This window comes from Eumetopias jubatus, unplaced genomic scaffold, assembly GCF_037043125.1.
Source record: "Eumetopias jubatus isolate StellerSeaLion01/CBP00866 unplaced genomic scaffold, mEumJub1_p1.0 scaffold_2, whole genome shotgun sequence".
Lineage (NCBI taxonomy): Eukaryota > Metazoa > Chordata > Mammalia > Carnivora > Otariidae > Eumetopias > Eumetopias jubatus.
Genome location: NW_028274808.1, coordinates 75,793,093 through 75,819,731, shown reverse-complemented (window position 1 = coordinate 75,819,731; position 26,639 = coordinate 75,793,093). Strand labels below are relative to the sequence as shown.

General features: G+C 47.5%; 1 protein-coding gene across 1 annotated transcript in view; it reads left to right on the top strand.

Annotated features, from left to right (window-relative positions):
- The window catches only part of FHIP1A (FHF complex subunit HOOK interacting protein 1A), a 79,794-nt gene that overhangs the window by 50,420 nt on the left and 2,735 nt on the right, over positions 1-26,639 (top strand). The window contains exons 5-10 of the mRNA XM_028125300.2: positions 3,168-3,335; positions 4,257-4,336; positions 12,576-12,766; positions 14,881-16,032; positions 21,969-22,147; positions 22,492-22,630. Of these exons, the coding sequence (XP_027981101.1) occupies positions 3,168-3,335; positions 4,257-4,336; positions 12,576-12,766; positions 14,881-16,032; positions 21,969-22,147; positions 22,492-22,630 (1,909 nt within the window). The remainder of the gene's footprint in view (positions 1-3,167; positions 3,336-4,256; positions 4,337-12,575; positions 12,767-14,880; positions 16,033-21,968; positions 22,148-22,491; positions 22,631-26,639) is intronic.

The following is a 26,639-nucleotide window of genomic DNA, read 5'->3' as shown; positions in this document are numbered from 1 at the left end:
GCCTATTTGGAGGATTAAAGGAAGATTCTGAAAAGTAAGATAATGGGGCAGGAAAAGATTTTCTGGGATAAAAGGCTTCTGAGGGCTCCTCGAACACAGAGGAGGGAAGAGACAGAAAGAGAAGGGAACCAGATTTTCTTGGCTTGGGTATTAGTTTAAGGTGAGGGTGACCTTGATTTATAAAGAGATTGCAAGTGGATGCTTAATAGAATTGGGTTTTGCGTATTTATACCACGTTATGTAAATGCTGCCCCTCCAAGTGTTTTTCTTAAATCCTCTTAGCTTATAAATGACAGCTTTGATTGCTTAAAAAAAAAAAAAAATCTTTCATTTATCCAGCCTAAGAGTAGTAAACAATAGATGCTTACTGCCCTGCTTTCATGTCAGCCCCCAAAGACTGAGACTTCTAAAGGGTTTGTTGCTGTGCTTTTGAGCTTATTAAGGTCATGTGTAACTTAAGGGGGGAAAAGCTGATGGTGCATTATTGGTGCAAAGGCAGCCCCTGGAATTCTGCAGGACGTGTCAGCTCAGCAGTGCTCAGTAAGTAAGGTTGAAAACGCACTATTGCAGAAACTGCATGCATGCATGGCCCATTCGAAATGACTAGTGGTACTTTTTTTCTAGCCATCAGGATTGTTAGGGAATTAGACTTCTGCTACATGACTTTGGATTCAGTTTCTGCTACAGGACCCCGAGATTGCAGCAGCGGAATGGGTGCGAGCTAATGGAGCTGTATATTTGGTGGTGTTGTGAATCGTTTCCCCTTTAGCTATAGTTGGTGATGTCTGTTATTCTGTACGTTTCTATAAAAAAAAAGTCCCCACTCAGAACAGAGGGCCAGAGAGAAGAATTAAAAATTCAGCTCAACTCTGGCAAATGTAAATCACTAGGACCTTGGGGGCTATCATTTATTCAGGAAATGTTATATTCGGTACCTTCTCTGTGCCAGGCTCTGTGCATTGCCCTAGAGTAAGTAACACACGAGCCATAGCGTACGTCCCGGGACAGCATGAAGAGTGCTGCGAGCGTGGGACTGGAGAAGACCAGGAGACACAAGGATAGAAGCAGTGGGTTTCAGGAGCAGGGGCAGCCTGTGAGAAGCACTCTTCTCAAGGTAATTTATTTGCCAAGTGGTTGAGGCTTACCTGTTTCCTTTGTTTTATTTGGGCCACAGCGAGCTCTGTAAAGTTGGTCAGATGACACGGTGGTGTTTTGAATGTTTTGAGGGCTCGAAGCAGGGGCGCTGAGCTGGACGGGGAGACTTTTTGCACTCTGATGCGTGCGTGCCAGGGGTGAGCTGTCAACCCCGAGAGGGTGAGTTCCCATGTACTGTATAGGCATGCCTTGCTTAGCATAAAGAAAATGGACAAAACCGATCTGGTCGTCTCTTATCCACCTGTACTCCTATATCTGGAACAGACCTAAGGCCCAAGAAATGTCTAAAAATAATTTAAGCCTTTATGTACAGATGCACCCACATGGTGCCTATCTATACCTATAGAGCAGATTTGGAGATCTGATTTCTAAACTGATTTGTGGATTCTTTTTTTTCTTTTTAATGTTATGTTAGTCACCATACAGTACGTCATTAGTCTTTGATGTAGTGTTCCAATGAGTCATTGTTTGCATATAACACCCAGTGCTCCATGCAGTACGTGCCCTCCTTAATACCCCTTCAACAGACAAACGGATAAAGAAGATGTGGTTCATATATCCAATGGAATATTACTCAGCCATCAGAAAGGATGAATACCCACCATTTGCACTGACATGGATGGAACTGGAGGGGATTATGTTAAGTGAAATAAGCAAGCAGAGAAAGACAATTATCATATGGTTTCACTCATATGTGGAACGTAAGAAATAGCGTGGAGGACATTAGGAGAAGGAGGGGAAATCGGAGGGGGAGATGAACCGTGAGAGACTGTGGACTCTGGGATGGGTTAGCCCGGCGATTTGTGGATTCTGAAGGCAGAAAATTATGAAGAGAAGAGGAGTATATTATAAAAGGAGTGACCAGTCACAGTATGATAATATGATAGTTAACACTTTGAAAGGAAGGAAGAAAGAAGTGAAAAACTGGAAAAGAGAAGATGTAATCACTCAGAAAGCATCGCCATCTGTTTCACTTAGCATCAAGTGCATTAGACTCAGGGCAGGGGAGATTTCCAAGATTTCTAGGGGATACAGTTGGAATCTGAGAATTGGAGCTGTTGCCTCGGTGATTTTCATGCCTCCCAGGTTGGGTTATTTCTCTTCTACAGACAGTAAGGCAATGGATGACCCCTGTTCATCAAGAGGTGTTGTATTTGCTTTTAGGAAGACAAAGAATTATATATGACTTCTGAAAATATTCCCTATCAAAATGTTTAAAATTTGAAAGATTTAAGTACCAAATCCTCGGCACTTCGAAAAACCGGACTCTTGAGAGTCTTCTCTTCCCTGAAAGACTCACATTCTACTGCATAGGAAATTCACACCACGTAGACAATACTCATTTGTATTATAAAAAAAAAGTCAGTTACCTTATAAGCGGTAAACTCTTATTGCACTTTATAAATAACACTTTATGTATGTTATACAGATTTGACTTGCAGTTTTCCAGAAGCCCATCTAAACATCTGCAGTACTTTGTGTCTGTCCCTCTTATTTGCCACTTATGATGTCATTATTTCGCTTACTAGATTCTATATCTGAACCCATCTTCCTGGACAGAAAATGTGTTCTTATGTTTTCTAGCTCCTGTACATAGCAGGTCCAATAAATATTTATCAGATGACTACTAATGAAACAGTTATACTGGGCTTTCTAATTAATCCTTTACTGACCATGTAGATACTTTCCATTATCTCTTTTTCCCCTTTGTGGTTACACACTAAAATCTTTATGGTATTTGAACTGCATTTGATGATTAGAGGTGTCAGAACACTTGAATTGCTTTTTTATGTCATTGCTTTTCCCTTACTGAATTAAAGGGCGGAAGCAGCATGAGGCATTGTGGAATGTGAATAGGTTATAGGCTTCAGATGCGGCTCTGAAGCGGGTTCTGGTGGTTGGCGTGTCCTTGCCTTGATGGGGTCACTGCGGTGAGGCAGGGGCCTTTGGGGAAGCATGTACCACAGCACCGAGAGGACGCTCACCTGTGCTCACTCTGTCGTTGGTCCCAGGTGACTGTGGAGGAGGTCATGACCACAACTGCGTATCTGGACCTTTTCCTGCGTAGTATCTCCGAGCCAGCACTACTCGAGATCTTCCTCCGTTTTATCCTCTTGCACCAGCACGAGAATGTCCACATCCTAGATACTCTCACGAGCCGAATCAACACCCCATTTCGGGTAAGGAGAGCCCCAGAGGAAGGGGCTTTAATAACTCAGAATGAATTTCGGGAGAGTTTGTTTTGGGAATAAATGAGGAATATTCTTTTTTCTATTTCCCCCCCTTTTTTTCGTGTAGCTGTTACTATTATGACACCATTCTGAATTCCATTGACCAGGTTTTAAGTCCATCCTGCCTAGAAGACAGGCTAGCCCTTTCTCACTGGGGCAACAAATTTCTTAAGTGGTCTGATGGTATGATAAAAAGCTTACCCCCAAAAGGGCACAATGATTTTATAATACACCTTTGGGTATCTTCCCTGTTTGGCTGTTTATCTTTCGTTTTTGGAAATTAGAGGTTGAAAGAATTCTTGTTTTTGACTGAACTTCTTAGAAAAGTATATTGTCACACCCTCAGCACTACTGGAAATGGAACCAAGGAGCATGTTTGCCTCAAAGCCAAGACACAAGCCAAGCGGAGCTGAGGTGGGGGGCTAAGAATTCCAGGCAGGGAGCTGGCCAGGGCATATGCAATTTTCTGTCAGCCCTGTCTCGTAAATAACCAGTGTCGTGTTTGAAAATAACTTGGGGAAACAGGTGCCAAGCAGGAGATCATGTGTGTGTGCACGTGCACGCGCGCGCATTGGAGAGTTGCAGGGGCACATTTATGTGGATCTTTAAAAGTCGGAAATAAGAGCAGAGGCATTTTGTAGGAGGTTAATTCTGCGTAATGGCATAATTCTAGGCATAGGCTTCCTAATCAAATCCTGTAGGAGAACTAAAAGTCTTAACACACATTCTCTCTGGCAGCACCATGTTTTTATCAAAGCTGCTAAAAAAAAGAGGCCATTTTATTTTGTAATTCCGATTTACTTTCCATCTGTGGGGAGTAGAGCTATCCTTCCAATATCTGAAATAGAATGTGTGTTTATTGCTTCCCAGCTCTGTGTGGTGTCCCTGGCATTATTTAGAACTCTCATCGGTTTACATTGTGAAGATGTGATGTTACAACTAGTTCTAAGGTGAGTTGTCATCTTTTGTTCTCTGTAAAGGAAAACTCAAATCTCTGCTATTGCTATTATATTTTTCTTGGGGCAATGGAAACTCAATAGAGGCCATGCTTCTAAGGAAAAAAATTATTAAGGATATCAGTCTAATTTCTGTATTATGTCCCAAGGTTAATTTTAGTTTTACTCTTAAGAGTTTTTAGGAGGCTGAATACATTGTATTATAAAATATGCTCCTGGAAATAATAGGCTGTTTGGAAATTTTCAGATTCCGTCCTCTGCTCTGCGGCTGAATGTCCTTCTCCTGAAGTACATTTTTAGGGGCGTGTGGTATTGGAGACAACTTTCCCAAATATGAAATGCTCTTGATATATAATCTCGATGACTCTTGCTCTCCTAATGGTACACCTACAGCGTGCACTCTCTGACCTCTGAGTGTGTTTCAATTAAATTCAGTAAATATTTAATGAGTGCTTCCTGGGTACAATTCAGAAGAGAGTAGGGCATGGGGTCGACAGATCGGAAAGGACTTATAAACAAGGTAGAAAAGGTACGACCCTCAGAAGTACAGGGGAGAAAGGTTTTGGCAGGTGGCTGGTATTTGAGGACAGGTGTCAGGAATCAAAGTAGACAGCCATTGGGATGACGCTGATTTGCTCATTAGACAGGGCGCCTCAGGAACACTGAATCCTGCCTTGGCCCAGCTCTGCCTCTCCTTCTGGGGTCCCCCAGGGGAGCACCTGCTTTTGTAAGGGAGGAGAGGGAGAGTTGGCTGGGGTGTGTGACTCCTACCTCCCCCCGTGGTGGTAGGGAAGCCAACCAGGGTTGCCTGGCACCGCCTCCCCCTCACCAGCCCCGCTTAATGGATGTTCTGACCCTTCCTTTGACCCCTCCTTGGGAAGAAGGGCAGAAGAAGCCTAGGGCAGGGGAAAAGGGAGGAGACTTGGACTGCCCCTGGTCACCATTGGATTTTGACACAGTGTGAGTAGGATTACTGAGGAGATGGCATTCCAAGTGAATGTGACAGCCATTTCCAGCATGCTAGCTGTGGGAAAGTAGGGGGATGGTGAGGTGATGGTGGGAACAGGGGCCTCACCCAGGAACACGTCAGAAATGCAGATGCTTGGTCACCGGGGTGGCTCAGATGGGTAAGCGTCTGCCTTCGGCTCAGGTCAAGGTCCCAGGGTCCTGGGATCGAGCCCTGCATCGGGCTCCCTGCTCGGCGGGGAGCCTGCTTCTCCCTCTGCCTACCTCTCTGTCTCTTATGAATAAATAAATAAAATCTTAAAAAAAAAAAAAATGTAGATGCTTGGCCTCCTCCTAGATGTGCCAGCTCAGACTCTGGGGGTGGGTGGGGCCCAGCGAGCTATGCTTTGACGAACTCTCCAGAGGATTCTGCTGCCTGGCTAATGTTGAGAACCACTGGTTTAAGTAAGGGTGCAGTGCGGCGAGAGCATTCTGCAATGCTGGAGTGATTAAAAAAGCCGGACTGGGTAACGTGGTGGTGGCGTCATGGTGGAGGCCTTACAGTGTCGCCGTTTTATGGGCGAGCATCCCCTGTTCATTTTCTTCTCAGTGTAAAAAGAGTTTTGGGGCTTTCTAGGGGTTTAGAGTAGGTCATCAGTAACTGATCTTAAGGCATTGGCAAAGACCAAATCTAATCACGAGGAGAGAGCCTCAGTAGTCTGGCTAGGACATTTGAGGTAGAACGTCCCATCCAGAAGGATTGCTTTGGCCTCCCATCAAGTCTCTGATGACATGACAGATGCATTAGCAAGGCCTGAACGTAATCCGTCATGGAGACTTGTTAAAGCCCTTTTTTATTGCCAAAAACCAGACTTCGCCTCCAGCAAGGGGTAAAACCTGATCATATTTAAATGTTAAATTCTTAACCACTGCTTCTTGGGCGGCATGAAACGTAGCCGTCTTTTTTCAGAGTCCCTGGAAGCCTGCAGAGCTTCTCCCCTCTGAGCGGCCACATCTGATTGAGCCTGGCTGCTGGCAGCTAGCCGTTCAGGGCCCTCCGCACGGGGATCGAACACCCCTCGCCTTTTGTCTACTCATAGAGCGGTGCTCATTGTGTTCCGAACTGTCCTCAGAGATTGCATTAGCTTCTTTTTGAGGCCCAGGCATGTACCACGTGAAGGGGAAGAAATCGGCTCGTGGTTGCGACCTTTCCATGTCTGGGTCAGGGCTAGTCATTTCCAGGGCGTTAGAGGGACTCGTTTTGCATGGGGTCGTGGAAGACCTGTCCCACGTAACCATCTGCTCTTAGGCTCTCTGAGCCCGAGTACCTTCCTTGCTTCTTGAACTGAGGATGATGGTGATGATATAATGATGATTGTGGCCCTTGATTTAATATTTTCTTTTTTTTTTTTTAAAGATTTTATTTATTTATTTGACAGAGAGAGAGGCAACACAAGCAGGGCGAGTGGGAGAGAGAGAAGCAGGCTCCCCACTGAGCAGGGAGCCCGATGCGGGGCTTGATCCCAGGACCCTGGGACCATGACCTGAGCTGAAGGCAGATGCCTAACGACTGAGCCACCCAGGCGCCTCTAATATTTTATTTCTAATTCCGCCTCGTTGCCTGAGGGAGTCGACGAGGGGAGCGGATGAGGGGATGTATGTGGGAGTCAGGCATGTGGCGGCCTTGCGGGAAGCCTCAGCCTCCTGGTCTCCGTCTTCTCAACAGCGGCCTCTTTCCCCTCTCACGTTTTCAAGTATTTTTAATTGTTGTAACATACACATAATGGAAAATTTCCCAGCGTCACCGTACAGTTCAGTGGCATTAAATACATCCACGTGGTGGTGCAGCCTTTGCTACCATCCATCTCCCGCTCCCGGTCACCCTGCCACGCAAACACCCTGTACCCAGGACACACTCACCGATTCTCCCTCCTCCTGCCCCTGGAGGCTGCTCTCTGCTCTTCCACTTTGTCTCTGTGCATTTGCCGACTCGAGGGACCTCATCTAAGCGGAGTCATACCCTTTGGGTACCTGAATCATTTCACTTAGCATAGTGTCTTCAAGTCGTTTCCCGTTTCCCCTTCATGTCAGAATTTCCTTGCTTCTTAAGGCTGAATAATACTCCATTGTTATACCACATTTTGTTTGTCCATTTATTGTCGATGGGCCTTTTTGGGTGGTTTCCACTTTCTGGCTGTTATGAACAGTGCTGCTGTGAACATAAGAGTGCACGTACCTCTCTTCAGCACCTTGCTTTCGGTTCTTATAGGTGAGTTACCCTGAAGTGGGGTTGCTGGTTCACATGGTAATTCTACTTGAAATCGTTTCTGTTTTCTGTAATAGCGGCACCATTTTATGTGCCCACCAACAGCGCACCAGGGCTCCAGTTCCTCCATATCCTTGCCAACACTTGTTATTTTCTGCTCAAGAAATGGTGTTTTAATAATCAAGCAAAAATGACAGGCAGATTTGTAGAACCAACTAGAGCTCTTAGAAATAAAAACTAAATATTACAATGAAGAATTGAAGGTTGGGGTAAATAGCGTGTTTGAAGACACAAATTAAGAGAGAATTAATGAGCGAGGAGATGGATTGAAGAAGTTACTAAATTTGCAGCAGAAAGAGATAAAGAGATTAAAAAATGAGGACAAGGCTATGATGGTGGTGGTTAATCTGATAAAGGGTGACACATCCCATTAGAGTGAGAGTGATCTGCTGGCTCGACTTGACCTAGTCTGGTTTTTGAATTTCTATCTCAGAATAAGGTGTTTGGGAGAATCAGTTGTGGTGGTATTTGTGAAAAATGTTTTCAAACACTGTAAAGTACTACACAAATTTAAAGGAGGAGAATTCCCTGGAAAATACATTTTAAACTAATGAAAACATTGTCTTTTCTGATATAGAATCTGTACAGAAGCAAGGACAGTGAAAAATCCTTATTCTTCTAGTCATTTAAACTTTTATCTGAAGGGACATAAAAAAACCAGATTTATAATCTGTCCTTTCTGCCACTGTGGGGGTTCAAATGTGTATGATAGACTCGTAGATCTGGAGACAGCAGAGCAGTCAAGATTCTGTGAATCTCCTTAAATGAAGCTATTTGTTAGGTGATAAATAATATCGTCAATAAAAAATTGACGATATGTCAATTTTTGTTGCAATCCAAATACTCTTCAATACTGACATTTCAAAGTGATAATCCGTTTGCAACTGATATGTTTCTTTCAGTTAGCATAATATTAGGAAATGGAAGTTGAAATAAGGTACCCCAAAAGAGAGGCTATTTTGGTGAGTGAGAGCCAAGGAGAAGCTGTCCACCTCCGTGGATGTGATGTACAATAGGCCAAAGGCAGGCAGGAGATGTTGATAAGCAGGGAAGTGACAGATTACCCCATGTCCCTGGCACTTTCCAGTTTAAGCAAAAACAATTTTTTAAAGATTTTATTTAATTATTTTGAGTGAGAGAGAGAGAGCGAGTGAGATCAAGCATGCGTGGGAGGGGAGGGGCAGAAGGAGAGAGAGAATCTCAAGCAGACTCCACGCTGAGCGCTGAGTCCAACATGGGGTTCCATCTCACAGCCATGAGATCCTGACCTGAGCTGAAATCAAGTCAGATGCTTAGCCCAATGCGCCACCTAGGCGCCCCTAGGCAAAATTTAATTGCTTAGTACTCTGAATGCCATTTCTGAATATTCTGGTAGGGCTTCCCCCCCCCCCCCCCAGAAGTGCCGGTCCATTGTCAGGTTTTTGAATTGCATTGCCTGTTATGTTCAGATAGAGGATGTTTTGCTCCAGGAGAAGCTGCATGTCCACTTCAGGAACATTTCCATCTTGCATGGCAGTTAGGTGTCTAGAGGAGAGTGCAAAAAAAAAGAAAGAAAGAAAGAAAAAAGGCAAGCCAGCCTAGGGTAAGATGAATAAGAGAAATATGGTCAAAATGTCTTTGAAAAACAATCTTTTGAAATGTACTGATGTTGCTTTGTAGATTTTGGCCTATCCGGGTGTTACCGAGGTTCTCCCCACCTCTTAGAAGCACCGTGCTTACTTCATTGTACTCACTTCACTGCTTTGTTTTGCTTGTGTTGCCCGTCAGTGTAACATGCAGTAGGCAATATATGTGCTTCGTTATTGATTGTCTGTCACTGAGTTATTTCCGAAGCGATGATGATGACTTGCTTCGGTGAGTGATATCCAGGAAAACAGACAGTAGGCGCAGGGTTGCTGAGCCTTGGTTGGGGAAGTGATGCAAAAAGGGGAGGACAATACGGACAGTATCATTTTTTCCTGTATTGTAGGACGGCTTTGGGTAATCCGGATGTCTAAAGTTAGTTATTCGTTTCTGATTATTTTTACTACTTCCTGAATTTAAACAAAACCCACGAACAAAGTAAGTACAGTACACATGAATAGATGGCTTGATGACAAACACCTATATTAAATTCCTGAGTGATTTTTCTCCTATTGACAGCCACTTCATTTTGATATTTGACATGAGGGCAGCTTAAGGCATTCATTCTGTTCCTAATCTTTCCCTGTAAACATTGGGAAGACAGAAGGTCAACGCATGGTTTTCCCGCTCTTCCCTCCGGGATAATTCTTTATTACAGAAGCACACTAGAAGTACTGCTTTGAATATAAGGTGGGGTGGGGGTTATCCATTTGAACCGACTCTCCATTTTCAATTTGATAGAACCTCTCCTTCAACCTATAGAGGAATCTCCGTTTATTTGATTTACTCAGAAGAAAATTCTTAGTTTCTTCTGAAAACCTGTGTTTGCGAAGTTGCAAATTCCCAATGACTCTTTATTCTAATATAATTTCAAGCTACCCACTGGTGATATTTGATAAATAGCTTTATTAGGTTTGATCCAGTGTTCCATTTTTAAAAAATACTTCAAAACAAGGAGTAGAAATCTATGTATATCAACTTAAATCATGAACTATGCTTGGTTTGAGCTGTAAGTAGTCATTGAGTTCCTGCAGTATGTGAATGCAGTGAAGCGGTTTATTTCTTAAATAATTAATGATCAAAATAAAGAAACAGTAAATCCTGTGTCATCTGAGTTTCCCTGGGCCTCAAAAGCCTGTGAGAACAGATCAGTTCATGTCAGCAAGCACACGGTATGTTTTTCCTGATCCTCACCCCTCATGTAAGACCTTGGTCTTAGGGAGGGGTCTTAACGCATGGTCACGAACAAGTCTGTCCCCCACTGTCGTTGCCACAGTGACGTCTGGCATGGCCTCCTCATGCGCCGTTTCTTCACCACTGGCATTCAGATACAAGACCCCAAAGCCGGGCCAAGAATTAGCACAGACCCGCCCCCTTTCCCATAGTGCCTTCCCCTCTCTCCTTTCTGCTTGTACGACCTTTGGTTTCCATGCACTCCAGCTTATGAAAGTAGATGCCACCACCACAGACAGGCGGGGGTCTGTCTGCAGACGGACCAAAGCAAGATGAGGCTTCAGGTGTGTGGGGGGCTGGGTGCCTGAGGGGGCTGGGACCCCCTGGCAGAGCACTGGGAGGATGGCTTGGGTTTTTTTTTGAGACTGGAAGGGGTAAGTGGCAAGGTTGTCATTTCATAGCTTGAGAGTTATTAAGGCCTTTACTGTAAAGCACCAGGAAAGGAATTCAGTCTGTTTTCTGCCTTGACTCGGGCTCTAGCAGTTGGGCAGCTGTTAATGTATACGTAGGTTTTCCTCATTTGGATCAACAGGAGATGTGGGAGAGTTGTTTTCAGACCTCAAGACATACCCTGAAAGGTGTACTTTCATCTCTTTCACCGAATCCCGCATCATAGCTCGTTGTCATCGGTCCCGCCTCTTTCTCAAGAGCCAAAAACAGAACCAAAACCATTCTGGTTGATTGAAGATTGTGGTTGTTCGTAGAAGGGCTCCGGGTCTTTGGGAATTGGCTCCCGCACACACGGGACCCTTGGCTCTGGTATGACGCCTCCATCCCACTTGCTCCATCTTTGTTTAAAGAAGCAGGATAGTCTTTCTCCCTGTTCAGAAAGTAAGCCATTTAAGCAAACTTTATTCTACCTGTGAAGCCCACTGATGTGCTCCAAGAGTCAGAAACGTTTGCCCAGATTTTCTTGCCTCTAGGTTCATAGTGATACTAATTTATTTTTGATCACCAACTAAAACTGTTTTGTGTAAAAGGGGGCCCAGTGCTCCTTGTGAGCCGCTGTGATATTGTGATTTATAATAAGAAATACATATTTGGTCTATGTCCTGTGTCTGGCACAGAGCTCCTTAAACCTCTGGAATTTCCGGAGTGATGAGAGGAACAAAGGTGTGTTTGTTATGTTAATGAGGCCAACCTAGGACCCAGCCTGCGGATGGAGGCTGGTTGCCAGGAGACCCAACCAGGTGATTAGAGGGTTAGAACTCAGTCCCACTCCCCTGACCTCTGGGGGAGGGGAGACGGGCTGGAGGTTAAATCAGTCGCCAGTGGGCAGTGATCTAATCAGTCACGTCTGTGTAATGAAGTCTTCCTAGAAATCGAAAAGGATTGGGTTCAGAACCTTCCGGGTTGTTGAACACATGGAGATGTGGGGAGAAGGGCACTCCTGGAGAAAGCATGGAGACTCTGAGCCCTTTCCCCACACCCTTCCCTGTGCATCTCCTCCCTCTGACTCTTCCTGAGTTCTATCCTTTTCTAATAAACCAGTGATCTAGGAAATAAAATGTTTCTCAGAGTTCCCTGAGCCACTGCAGTATATTAGTTGATATCCAGGGAGGTTGTTGGAACCTCCGACTTACAGCGGGTTGGTCAGACTGGGCTTGCGATTGTCATCTGAAGTGTGCGTATGTTGGGGGACAGTCCTGTGGGACTGAACCCTTAACCTGTGGGATCGGACGCTATCTCCAGGTAGATAGGGTCAGAGCTGAGTTGAATTGAAGGACGCCCTGCTGGTGTCTGGAGCATTGCTCGCTTGTTGGTGTGCGGAAACTCTTCCCTCTCTCCCTCACCCCCATGTTGGAACTGGTGACCAGAACACCTTTAGCCACCATATTTTCTCACGGTCAAGGGATAGCAGACCCATTAAGAGAGGAGACGGTTGGTGGAGGTTTTAGGGCAAAGGACCTTACGTGTTCTGCAGAGGGGTGGTTCTGCCAGAAGAAAGAAGCCCTTGACAGGTCTTGAGCTAGGGAGTGAACGCTGGGGGCTGGTCGGATGGATGGATTGGGAGTGGGAGGAGGACGAGTCCAGCCCCGGGCCGGCACTAGTCTGATGGGAATGGGCATCGCAGAGACCGAATGCAGCCCGTGTTGTCCCTTCCAGGTATCTGATCCCTTGCAACCACATGATGCTGAGCCAGAGATGGGCCGTGAAGGAGAGAGACTGCTACTCTGTTTCTGCGGCCAAGCTGCTCGCCCTGACCCCCGTCTGCTGCTCCAGCGGGATCACCCTGACGCTTGGCAACCAGGAGAGGGATTTTATTCTCTGGTCAAAGTGTACGCACACTAGTTCAGGTAAAAGGAACTGGCTAGGGGCTGATCTTTAAACGAAAGGATGCCAGATGCCATTCCTCCTCCGGATATGTGTCTCTTTGGGTAGAGGGGGAATAATGTTGTGTGTCCCATTTCTTTAATGAATAGCCTGGGTGGCGGTCTTCTTCTGCTTCGTCCGGAGTTGTGGCCACTTGGTAATCAGGGTGCATTGAAATGCCCACCGGTCACCGGGTCAGTGTTCCCAGACCTTTATTTTAACCAGGCTTTCTCTTGCATCCTCAGAGTACAGATATGGAAACATGTGCCAGCAGGTGTGGAGATGGTTATAGCTAGAGACAGGATTAGCCCTTATTTTAATTTCCAAAATGACTCATTTGTGTTTGCTTGCCTGCCAATAACCTGTCATTGTACAACTTGAAATTCGTGAGATGGCAGCAATATCTGATTCATTTGATTGATCTACTGAGGGGTTTTTTTTAAAATAAATATTCTATTCTTTAAAAATAGGACTTAGAGTACATGTGCTCTTTGCCAACTGCAGTTGATCTTACACAAGTAAAATTTAGATGGTCACCTATATCAGCCTTGGCCCTCAGGCAGGCAGCTGCAACAAGGGGACATTTGTTCATGCTTGGTGGTCAGAAGGCTATTTCAGTTCAGGGAGGTTCTGCCTGACAAAGAGTCCAGCCCTGGGAATGACCCCGGTGTTTCCAGTCTGTATTCTGATAGCCCCCCAAACAATGTCATCCTGTCGACCCAGGTACCATCCTGTTAGAGAAAGCATTATTTTATCTAAGAGCTGGGCTCCTTGGCTAAGAAAATATCAGGGTGTTTGGTGTGAGTGTAATTGTTACAAATTAAGGTTGTCGTATTGATTCTTTAAATAAAGATACAGTGTCTCATGGAAACTAATAATTTATGTGGCAGGAAGACAAATTGGATTTTAAAGATATTTTCCGACGAGGTAAACCAGTATGGTTATCTTCTCTTTTCCTTCCTGTAGTCATTTTTTAGAACCTCTTTGAAAATTGATGTCTTTTTTATTTACTAAGAAAGTTGTTTCAAGAATGATGCTGGGGCTGACCTTGCTGCAGAATTCCAAATTTAAGTTAAGCAAACCATCGCCGAATGCCCACAACTTTTGCCACGTTCTTTCCCTGTCATCACATTGAATCCTCTGAAGAAAGTAGTGTTTCCATTTTACAGATGAAGAAACGTACTCAGAGGACATGACTTGTCCAGGGTTACACAGCTGATAGGTTCTTCCCACTCTTCTGCTCTGGGGTTGCCTTCCCGTGGATGGGCGCCTAGTGGATGGATGGCTGCACAGGCAGGCGGGTAGACAGGTCATGTCATATCCAGTTCTGGCCTGGCCTGGTAGAGAGGTAGACGATGAAGAGACAAAGATGCTTGCAAAAGTGTGGCATCGAACAAAGTGAGCACGGAGGTTGACCACCGACAGCCTGTGCTCGGGCCGTGGCCCTGCCACTGACTAGTCAGTTGGGTGATCTTTTGTCTCTGAGCCTCAATTCCTTTGTCTGTAAATGGAGAAGATGCTATCTGCCATAGAGGTCCTTCGGGAGGAGTAGTTAGTGTTGGTAAAGCACCTGCTGTAGAAGAAATGGTAGAGTTCTAGGTCTCTGTCTATGCTTCCATACTTCTGTGAGGGCAGGGGTTCTGTTCTTAGCATTCCTTCTTCTTCTTCTTTTTTTTTTTAAGATTATCTATCTATTTATTTATTTAGAGAGAATGTGAGTGGGGGCGGGGGGAGAGAGAGAGAGAATCTCAAGCAGACGTGGAGCTCGATCCCAGGACCCTGAGATCATGACCCGAGCTGACATCAAGAGTTGGACGCTTAACCGGCTGAGCCACCCGGGCGCCCCCTTAACATTCCTTCTTTTTTTTTTTTTTTTTTTTTTTGGTGTCAGGAGTGGGATTAACATTCCTTCTTAAAATCTAACCATTTTTTCTGATTCAGAAATCGTTTAATCAGAAATGATTAGAGCTAAAGTAGCTGGGGAGGCAGAATCTTAGCACCCGCGTGAGTCACATCCATGTCCACTGCCTGTGTCCGCTCACCTCTTGGAAGGGTAAGCAAGGGGCTCGTTCTGACTCATTTGTGCCTCCCATGGCAGGGACCGTGGAGCAGCCACGGGCTGAGGCGTTCTCTCCGTCAGCCTGCATCGTGGAGTATGGCAAAGCCCTGGACATCAGCTACCTGCAGTACCTGTGGGAGGCCCACACCAACATCCTCCGCTGCATGAGGGACTGCCGAGTCTGGTCCGCCCTGTATGACGGAGACTCCCCCGACCCCGAGACCTTTTTCCAGAGTCTGACAGAGCCCAGTGCTCTCACCTCCCCCTGTCCCGTGGTCGGGCTCCCGCAGCAACTCCCCAAGAGGACCGGCCCCGCGCTGGCTCCCAGAAAGGAGAAGAGCCAGACCGAACTGGAGTGGGACGACAGCTACGACACGGGCATCTCCTCGGGGGCAGATGTGGGCAGCCCCGGGCCTTGTGATGACCTGGAGGATTCAGGCCCGCCGGCGCCCGCTGATCCCCCCAGACACATCCAGGAGATGAAGAAGAATGCCATCCTGCTCTTCAAAGGGTCCTACATCGAAGAGTCTGACTTTCAGGATGATGTGATAGTGTACAGGTTGTGCGCCGAGAAGGACGCTGAGGACACCAGGAGTCCCCAGGAGGGAAGCGCAAGGCCCTCCAGCCCCGGCCAGACTGAGGATCGGGGTCCCCCCCTGAACAACGGCCCCCTGCCCAGCCCTCAGTCAGAAACAGATTCAGAGGAGGCCAGGGCCAGGGACAATTCAGACCCATTTCAAAACGTATCCAAGGAACCAAAACAAGAAGCTGAGCCTGAAGGAGCCCTAGAGTCAAACTCCGAGTTAGCGCCTCCGCTCTCCGAGGCAGAACCCAAGTCAGACCTGATGGTCATCAACCCGGCGGGTGAAGACTTCATTGCCCAGTATGACCAAATCATTAAGGAACTGGGCTCTGGCGCCGAGGGCTTGAGAGAACAGACTTGCCCCGCACCCGATCTCTTGCATCTCCCAAAAGAGCAAGAGGGGAAGGAAGAAGAGAATGAAGGAGAAGAGGAGGAAGCGGAGGAGCGGGAGAAGGCCCTGGAGGAGGAGGAGGACGACGATGCTGACTTTGATTCTTTTATAGCAGAAACCCCCACCACTGATGCCGTGCCATCCCCATTTGGGCCGAGAGACGAGGCTGCCTTTGCCAGTCACCATCCTGTGAGGACTCCGAGCGCCCCGTTCACAGGTGATGATCTTGCATTGCTTTCTGATTTCTGCTTTTTTGAAAGTCTGTATTGCGGCAGGGGAGTGAGGTAGGGGGAGGGAAGGAGCATTATCAATTTACCTAACAGAGGGGGTCACAGTGTTTCTGTGAAGAGCAGAGAGGGCTGGTTTCATTTTCATTTTATTTTATCTTGTTGTTCTAGCAATTTTTTTTTTTTCTTTCCCCCAGCCAATCAGAGGATATATTGCACAGTTGAGTAACTACTTCCCTTGATCCGTGTGTGATAAACTAATAGGACCGGTGAAACCACACACACAAAAAATCCAGTCTCATTATTTAATAGCCTCATTTCCTTTAGCTTAATTACTTTTTCTCCATAGCATGTGTTTTTAGGTGTACTGAAAAAATTATGGTTTCCCCCACTAGAAGGCACAGGTGTTGGATTATTCTCTGCACTTCCCCAGCACCTGAACGGGGAACAGAGCGCACAGTGGGTGCTCAGAATACCTGCTGAATAAATGTAGCTGTGTACACACATTGGAGACCGTTGGAGTTAGTTACACCTTTGCTTGGGAGCTCATTTCAGATCATCTCAAAACCTTTATCCAAAAATAAGCAGGCTAGACCCCACATAAACCTGTAACTCTGCCAGAGAATGGGTGTGTCCGGTGATACACCCCTAACAACGGGGCAATCATATAAGAGCCGAGGGGGTAGGATAGGGTATCAGATAAGTGGATCGAGTTGAGGCATTGTGATAGAAAACATCATTAAATATTAGCCAGTCAAATCTGAATCTGCCAATAATGGAGCAGAAGGAACTGGCGCCGAGTGTTCATCAAATGCAGGGAAAGCTGGGTCGGGACCCCTGAACAGCGTTCGGGCAGCGAGGAGAGGTCCCGTTAGGAGCTGACATCCCAGTGACCTTGGAGTCGGGCTGTGGGGGGGGCCGATCCTGGCTTTAGCACTTGCAGCTGTGAGGTCCTCAACCCCCTGATTGCTCCTGTGGGGATGGAATGTGATACTGGGCACGGGGTGCATGTGTGTTGTTATTGCCGTTATTAGAGGCTGCCCCCGGCAGCCTCCGCTGAGGCTTGCCCTTCTCCGGCTGGCGGGGAGCAGCTTGGTGAGTCTCCAACCATGCTCCACTTACTTGGGTCACCCGAAAGAGAAGAAATCAGATGATCTTCTGGTCCAGCCCGTAGGCTTAATGTAATTTCAAGTAGCTCTCCCACCCTCCTCCAGGATTTATTCATCTATTTACTGATGCCTGACAATTTAGTTAAAGAGGGTGAAAGCTTTTAATTCCACAATTAAAAGGCTTGAGGTTCTAGTTGAGGTAACATTTCAGTGTGAATGGGTTTTAATTAAAAAATTCAATCAGTCAGTCAATCATAAGTAAGAAGAATTAGATAATCTCAGTTTTCCCAGGTGATAGGGCAAAGGGGAAGAGAGGGGAGGGACCCGGAGGGCCGTGGCTGCCTGAAGGAGGGGCAGGGAGCTCAGTGGAGGGAAAGGGGCACTGGTCCCCTAGCACACACCCCCATTTTACCTGCGGCCTGCGCCCTTGACTCTGACCCAGCTGGACATCCCAACTTTGCAGCTTGCTCTCCTGGAAGTGCCAGCCACCCAGGGCTGATGAGGGTTGTTCTTTAGAATGCCAGCTTTCTTAGAAGGGAGCTTCAGCCCTGGGAAATATGTAGATTGAGGAAACAAAGTCTAGCTCAGGGCAAGGAGTAAAATCTAATACAACACCTTATTCAGTAATATCAATACTCTGCATAGGATACACAGGAGAACCAACACAATGTAATGTGAGTTTTTTGATACATAGAGATAATTTTAACTAAAACTTTGCTTTTTTTCCCCTCCTTTGGAATTCGTGCACAGCTTCAGGAGAACATCTTTCCTCCTAACTTTGTAGTTTCCAAACTACGTTAACTTCCATCCCTCCATGGAATCCTGATTTCCACTGAAATGAATTTGCTTCTCAGCAAAATCAAAGCATTCCGTTTCATTTACCTAATTAACGTTATTTGTGCATTCAGTAACATCTGATTGACCTCCTAATACATGGCAGGTTCTAGGCCAGATACAAAAGACAGAGAAACGAAGGAATTCCCAGGCTTTCAGAGGAGACGTGGCCAAAGAAGTGTGCTCACTTAGGAATGCATTATTAGCGATGTCTGGCATGCCCTAGGGGAGCGCAGGCTGGGGAGCAGAAAGACTTCCTGGAGGAGGGGCGCAAACGGTGGACAGGAGCTACCAGGTAAAAATAGCCCAAACGATGGTCCCCGGCAGAGGAGACAAGGGGCAGAAGACGAAGGAGCCTGGCCGTGCCTGCGTGGGTATGAAAGATCTCGGCTCCCGTGAGGCACTGAGGTGTTTGAGACAGGAAGCCAGAAAGCTCTGGAGGTGGGGCGGGGGCGGGGGCGGGGGGGGGTGGTCCCTGGGCTAAGCTGGGAAACAGGGACCGTGTGCTGCCGGCACTGAAGAACCCGGGAGTGTTGCAGTTGGCAAGTGCTGTGACTGGTCTGTGTGGGCAAGGCCAGTGCGGAGTGGTGTGCAGAGTGTGCCCAGCACACTGCAGGGGGTGGGGACACCTCCGGAGGAGCAGGTGGGAGGCGTTTATCATTGGATCAGAGTTTAGAGTGCCCTAGTGCTTTGTTCCTGGGAACCTGTCACAGGCCATGTTCACACCCGTGTGCCAAGAGGTAGACACAAAGATGTTCACGGCACTGTTGTTTATCATAGAAGAAGATTGGAAACAACCCGCGTGTCCACCAGTAGGAGACCATTTTACTATGTGGTACCCAAGGCAGCTGAATAGCTTGTGGCCTTGAGATGAAGGAGACAGCTAGCTCTCTGTGTGGGTGGGGGACAGTCTCTAGGATAGAGTGGTAAGTGGGAACCTAAGGGGCAGAACAGTGTGGGGAGAATGTTGTCACTTGGTCAAAAAAGCCCACAAAAACGAAAACCAACTGCGTGCCTGGGTGGCTCAGTTGGTTAAGCGTCTGCCTTCGGGTCAGGTCATGATCCCGGGGTCCTGGGATGGAGTCCCACGAGCAGGGAGCCCGCTTCTCCCTCTCCCTCTGCCTGCCAGTTGCCTACTTGTGCTCTGTCTCTCTGTCAAATAAATAAATAAAATCTTTAAAAAAAAAAAACCCAACAACGAAAACCAACTAGGACACGCACACGGAGGCAAGATAGCGTGTTAAGAGAAGCAGCACTGGAAACAGATGGGCTTGATTATGGCTATGACTTAGCATTCTGCTGCATCGTTAAATGGGGATAAATAATAAAGTTCGTAGCATTCTGTAGAATATTTAAGTTGATGCATGAAAAGCGCAGAACACTGCCTGGCACATAATACGTGATTAGTAAATGTTTTTCATAATAATTCAGTCATAATTATTTTATTATAGATAAAAAACATTTCTGGAAGAATACACTCAAATCTGTTAACAGGGGTTGCGTCCAGGGACGACACCTATTCTTTATTTTATACTTCTGGAGTGTTTGAAGAAAATTAAAAACCGTGTTAATCTCTACTAACATAGAAGGACTATTGCCGGCATCCAGGCAAGTGATGTTGGGACTCTGGGCTGAGGCCGAGCTGGCAGGGAGGCAGAGGTGAAGGTCGTCATTCAGGAGGTATTTCCATGTGGGACTGGCAGAGCCGAGGCATGGAATGGATGGCAGCTCCGTTCTTGGAGTTAGGAAATACAGGAGGCGCGGGTGGGTAGACTGAGGCAGGAGACGAGGGCACGCAAGAGGGGAGGGAATGAATGACACGCAGTCTCGGTTATTCTGTGAAGTTACTATTTTCTGGGTGGGGAGTCTGCTTAGCCTAGAAGAGGAGAAGAGGGAGAAATAGGCTGTCCAGCCCCGAACACATCTGTGGCTACGTTTTTTCTGATTTTCAGCTGCTTCTGAGTTTCCCCTAGCAACTGTTTGTTGCTAAGCAGTTTTTTTTTTAAAGTGCTAGAAATCAACTAAGAATAAAAGGGGAATCTGAAAGGGCTTCATATATGTTTCTCATTGCACATGGTAAGAAGTGGGAATTGATGTCATTAGTGGGTTATGGCAGTCGTTGGCCTTGACCTAATGTTCTGTCATGCAAGGGGGATGGCGATGCCACTCACTCTCCACAGGGGGCTGGTTGGTTGTCCCTGCCTGTAGGAGCCGTGGACCGGAGCTGGTCTGCCCTGGTTCTGCATGCTCAGCAGGTTTCACGTGCTCAGGATGGCCCGATAGGCCAAGTGCAGTATCGGGGCCACGGGAGGATAGTCCTGGGCTCACGTCAAGGACATGTTTGTAGGAGATCTACCCACCTAAAGTGACTGAGTTCACCTGTCCTTGCTCCCTCTGGAGGGAAACAGATGCCGAGCCAGGGACTGCAGGGGAGTGGGGTGGGGGGTGGGATAAGCTAGGAAAGGCTGGGCCGAGTTGAAGTGGATGAGGGTAGTGGCCTTCTCCCCGTACAGCCACCTGGTGAGCTTGAATTGTTTGGGATGCCTTAAGAAGAGTTACCCATGACATTTCTGGGGGTTTTGATGAAGCCCCATTAAGTGGCTTTCAAAGTGGGAGTCCGATCCAGCTTCTGAATGTGTTTGACAAACTCTCCCAGTTGTGTTCTGTGAGCAAGGCCTCTGCGAAGGCTCTCTCTTCGAAGAGGTCACTGAGTGCCCCTGTTGTGTGACGTGACAGTGGAGCTCTGTCCCCATCCCAGAGGTGGGGACACTGAGACTGATGTAAACACACGAGGGTGTGGTGCCTTTTTTGTCCGAGGCCCCTGTAGAAACATCCTCTGTAACAGCCGCAACAGGAGTCTTGGAGTCTTGCCATCGCCGTTACTTGCTTGCAGCGGTAAAGGGTTTAGGATTGGTGTTGCCACTTCCCGCCGATGGCTTCTGTTTTCTTGTAGAGGGTTTTACTCTCTCGCCACTAAGGCTTCTGACTGAAGCATTTTGTGGCGAAGTATGTTTTTGTTAAACTCATATGAATATTGGTGACATCTTCATAAGGCACGTTTATTTATCAAGGGTGATGTGCTTTTGTTAGAAATAGGCCGTGGTTTCCAGGCATCATCCATAGCTCCACTGGGGGAAATACAGAATTCTCATTCATTTTGCTTAATGGGTCACTTTTATGGTAAAAATGGAAAATGTCCTTATTAATGCCAGATTAATTTTTTTTTATTTTTCACTGTCTTCAGTAATTCCAACATAAAGCATATTAATTTTCTAGTGATCCAAATTAGTCAAAGCTCCTTTTTGCCTAATTATTTATGAACGGCTTTTGTAGTCCTATAGATTTTCTTTCTTGAGGCACCTAGGATGCCTCAAACTAGACCTCCCGAAAGTGAGTAATGTTACAGCCCAGGCCTCATTCACCCCTGGTTTTTCTCTTCCCCCCGTTCTTCCACCTTGTTGTTTGACGAGACAGAGTCTTTCTCCTGGTGCTCACTGGGGACAGACAGCCCCTGTTTACAGTGTTGCCGTTTGGTAACATAGTTATATGTGTTTAGTATTGTTTACTAACACAAAGTTCTTTTTTTTGTTACTAAAACTTATGCTGGTGCCATGTTTTTGAGCTTTGGCAGTCCCAGGAAATACAGCAGCAGGCATGGAGAAGTAGGTCTTAAGTTCGAAAATGAAATTATTTATCCTCTGACCTTTTTCAAGGGCTGTGAGAATTCCCAAACTATCAAAACCGCTCATGGAGTCAAAATATTAGCTCCCATGAGTGCATTCTGCTTTCTTCTGTTGGTGGTGGTTTGTTTGGTGTTCTGGTTCGAGTCAGGAGAAGACGCGGCGCCCTTCACCGTGGCTGTATTTGGTTTGCCCCTGGCGGGCCTGGGGTGTGGGAGCTGTGGCTCCAAGCAGCTCCTTAGTTGTCAAGGCAAGATGTCCCCGGTGCTGAGCCAGCCCTGAAGCCTTGCGCTCTTCCCGCAGGCCCATTCATCAGCGTGGTCCTGTCAAAGCTGGAGAACATGCTGGAGAACTCTCTGCATGTTAATTTGCTGCTTATTGGGATCGTTACTCAGCTGGCCAGCTACCCCCAGCCACTCCTGCGCTCCTTTCTGCTCAACACCAACATGGTCTTCCAGCCGAGCGTCCGTTCTCTCTATCAGGTACGTCAGCTGAGCCCGTGTGCTGAGCTGTTGACGCTACGGGTGCTCGTGAGCCGGGCTTCTCCTCTCTTTTCCTTTGTCATTGGGTTGTTTTTCTCTTTCCCCCATTCTGATTCATTCGCTCTCCTTCCCCGTCCTGTTAGGCTAGTTGTGAGACCAACTGCAAAGCTTCATTTAGTTTTGATGTTTTGAGGGTGCCCTACCAAGGACACCCAGGCGGGTAAAAACAAGCAAATGCCTGATATCCTAAAAGTTCCTGCGGCGAGGGCTGCACCTGAAAGACACACTGATAACCGAGGCTGGAATTCCATCGTGGAGCGTTGACATCATTAGTTTGTTGACAGGTCCTTGCATCGGTGAAAAACAAGATCGAGCAGTTTGCTTCTGTGGAGAGAGACTTCCCAGGGCTCCTCATACAAGCCCAGCAGTACCTGCTCTTCCGAGTGGACATGTCTGACCTGCCCCCCGAGTCGCTAACCAAAGGTAAGCCAGGGGTCTCCCCTGTGTCTCTTCTCCAGCTGTTCCCCCATTTCCCAGCCTCCTTCCTGATTGGGGTTCACAGAGGCCGTGCTGGCTCCTGGGCCTTCAAAGCATCCAAGTACATTTTCATGTTTATCCGACAGGGAGGAGCCCCCTCTGAGTGTTCTAACACCTCAAGGAAGGTCCCCTCTGCGTGCACCTGGCCTGTTCCCAGCTGGAGGGCTCAGTAGGGCATCTGTTTTCCCACCTGACGGTGGGTCGGGGAAGGAGTGCTGCGTGCTCTTGCTTGGCTAGAATAAATAGCTTCGCACGTGTGGGCCAGCAAGAGGCATGATGGGCACACCCTGAACCATATGTTGGCCAGTCCTACCCTGAGGAGGGCATCTGTTCTCTCAGGCCCCAAATAAATGTGCTTGAGGGTTCAAGAAGGTAAAAACTATTCATTTGGACCGGGAGAAGTAAAGTTTGTGCTCAGCTTACAATTGCCGAGAGTGCCTTTTCGTCAGCTCTAGAGGCTGGGGGGAGGATGGTGGTCGGTGCTGAGCCCGGAGTGGTCCTGAAGGCTGGCCAGGCCCGGGGAGCACCTCCGCTTTGCCTCGTTTAAGCTCAGGCTGGGCGGATCTGATGCCTCGTTGTCTTCTGAGCCCTGATGTAGGCCGAGCTGAGTGCAAACTAGAAATGCCCCATATTGTGCTGGCTTTTGCTTGTCTCCACACGGACAAGTCAGCCTTGTGGCAGGTGAACAGTGGGGAGCGTGGGGCCCTGGGTCCCAGGCTAAAGGCATGTGATCAGAAACAAGATTGAGAGTGAGAGGCAGAAATGTAACTCGGGGCAAGTTTTAAACCTACAAAGGAAGCTGAGAAGATCCCAGAACTCTGATGGCTTGACCTTGTCTCTGTGTAGCTGTTTGATCTTGGTCACTGGGCCTCACTGGGCCCTCCTGTTCCTTGACTTTTTAAATGAAGGATTTGTTCTCCAACTCAAGTCCTTTCTGGCTGTGAAGAGCCTTCAGGGCATTGCAAGGCAGATTTTGAAAGAAAGGTGGGCCTGTTCACCGGTAGATAAGGGGGTAGGCTTTAAGATTCTGCCCCCGGAAAAGAGCAGGGCCAGGCCAGGCCAGGCCATCCATGGAGCGGGGAGGAGCCCGCATGTCTCTGTGGAAAAGTGGGCTGTGGGCCCCACGTGGCCTGTCCTAGCTCATGGACGGCTGGTCTGTTGGCTATGTTGCTCCTGAACCCGGAGCTTGCTGCTCTCACTCACCCTGGGACAGTTAGCTTTCATGCATAACAAACCAGTGCCACAACTCAGTGGCTTTAAAGGACGCCATTTATGGGTGCTCATGAGTCTGTGCACCTGGTGATCTGGGTGTTCTGATCGAGGGCAGGCTTGGCGGGTTTTGGCTGGACTTGCTTCTGTGTTGCCGTCAGTGGGTGGCTGTCTGTCTGGGATGGCCTCACTCACAGGGGTGGTAGCCGGCTGGGGTGATGGGGATGGTGGGGGTGGGGGGGGGTCTGTATTTCTCATCATCTGGGAGGTTAGTCCTGGCTCGTCAGCATCGTGGCTGTAGGGTTGCAAGAGTGGGAGTAGGGGTGTACTACATCTTTAGAGGCTCTGTCTCGGGACCCAAACAGGGCCAATTTTGCTACATTCTTTTGGCCAAAACAGGTCATTGGGCCAGCCCAGGTTCAAGAACGGAGTGAACCATCCACCTCTCGATGGGAAGAACTGTAAGAATTATGGCCATTTTTGCAATCGGTAGACAGAAGGTGACTTGAGTCTTCTTACATTACACTCCATGCTTGGTGTCCTTCATTTGTATTTTTCATTTTGTTAAGTGCTTCTCTAGACAGACAATTTTATTTTCAAATAGCACTGTGGAATGGGCAAGGAAGGTACTGTTGGCTTTATTTTTGGATAAGGCAGCTGAAATTAGAGGCCTGGAGTAGTCAGCCAGGGTCGCAAAGCTCAAGAGCCCGAGAGTGGCCTGCCCAGTGTGGCAGGCTGAGGGCGCAGACCCTTGACCGGCTTCCCAGGCTTTCCCTGACACACATTCTGGGTGAGGGGGCAGGGTGGGGAGGGGTGGGGATCACTCACATCTGGTGCTCTGTCCTGGCTTCTGTCTCATGACGGTGGCTGCCAGGTAAGTGCCCAGGGGAACTTGAACTCGTTCCCACCACATATGGTTATCAAATTAGTCAGCCAGGGTTTATGCTTTCTAAGGTCTGTGACATTCAGGGGGCTTCAGGGAAGAAGACTTCCCTCTAATGGCATTGTTTGGATTAACCTTCCAACTTTTTTCAGATTCCCAAAGTGACCCCCTCCTCTCAACTTTAAAAATCCCTAAACTCACGGAATGAGGGAGGTTTCTGTCCCCTTGCACAAGGCTGACTACTGAAGCATCGGGTGTGATGTGACTGCCTATAAATGAGTTGAATCCGGGAGCGTGACTGAGAGCCCTGGTAATGGGCCAAACATTGGGGTTCACAGTGTCGGGGTGCTGTGGGCTCTAGCACTGTGGACAGGGGGATGAGGGCTGAACGGATTTCTCCCCTAACATTGAAATCTGGCTAGTATTCGTCTTGAGAAACCTCTGTTGCCGCTTTTCAGACCCAGGGCAACATTTTAGGAAACCACTCCCGATTGTGACTTGTTGAGCCCGCTCATGATGGCTGGAACCCGGGCGCCTGCTCTGTCCCCCCGGGCCCTGCATTCCCTTGGGCTCCTGGCAGCCCCGCTGAAAAATGAGCCTCCTCACTGACACTTCAAACACAAGTACGGGTCCGTGGCTCCCCTGCTCCGGAGCGGGCAGACTTCCTGTGCTGGCTGTCGCATTGTCATCCTCCAGACTATTGATCTCTGGGCTCAGCCACTTCCCCTCAAATACTTTCCAAACCACAGAGGTTGTATTTACTTGTATTTCGTTATTTTCAGAGTCCTTTCAGATCTTTAGTTCTGGGAGGGAGGTCACGTCGGTGGTATTTCCGTTTTACAGAAAAGGAAATGGAGACATTGTGTGATCAGCTAGTTACCAGGTAGGAACCATAACTCGGGTCTCCTTGCTGCTGAGAGCTTGGTGGCACTCGGTGACCCACAGAGAGGCCATTCCCATGCTGATCGCAGAGGCCCCTGTAAGGGTCTCCCTGCGAGTCCTCCCAGCGCACGCTCCTGCCTTCAGTAGTGAAGACAGTTTTGATTCTTGGATTCAAGTGGGTAAATGAGCCTTAGTAATGACGCTTTTTTTTTTTTTTTAAGTGGCGACACTTTTGAATTCATCATCAAACTAGATAAAAGCCACAAAAACCCTTTTTTGGGAGAAAAAGAAGAGTGAATGTGAAAGAGGAAGATGGAGATGAGGCATATGAACCAGCTCCAGGGAGATCAGGTGTAGGGAAGACCTCATGTTGGCCAGTTCCTTCCGTCATTCACTCAGTGAATGTTTCTTAGCTTCTACCATGAATAAGGAAGTGTGCTGGGGGCTGTGAAGGACACGTCGCCTACCGGCTCCTCTCTCAGAAATCCGAGTCTGGTAGAGGACTGAAAACATAAGAACACAAGACTGAAGTGCAATGCAGGCCTTAGTTGGTTAATAAAATGGGGCAGGAAGCAAGCGCAGGGAATGGCATGTGGGGCAGGAACAGGAACTCTGTGAGGTCAGTGGCAGCTGAATTGCTGACGATGTGATGGATGACCCATTGAGAGGCCCCTGTGTACGTTACACCTATTTGACTCACTGTGGTTTTTTTTACCTCTTTTTTGTTCGTTTACTGAGGCATAATTAACATACATACAGTGTTCTGTTAGTTTTAGGTGTACAACATTGATTCAACAATTCTGTGCATTACTCAGTGCTCACCGTGGGAAGTGTAGTCACCATCTGTCACCACACATTGTTAGTGTTATTAACTATACTCCCCATGCTTTACTTTCATCTCTGTGACTTATTTATTTTATAACTGGAAGTTTGTACCTCTTAATCCCCTTCATCTATTTCCCCCAGCCCCCCACCATCTCT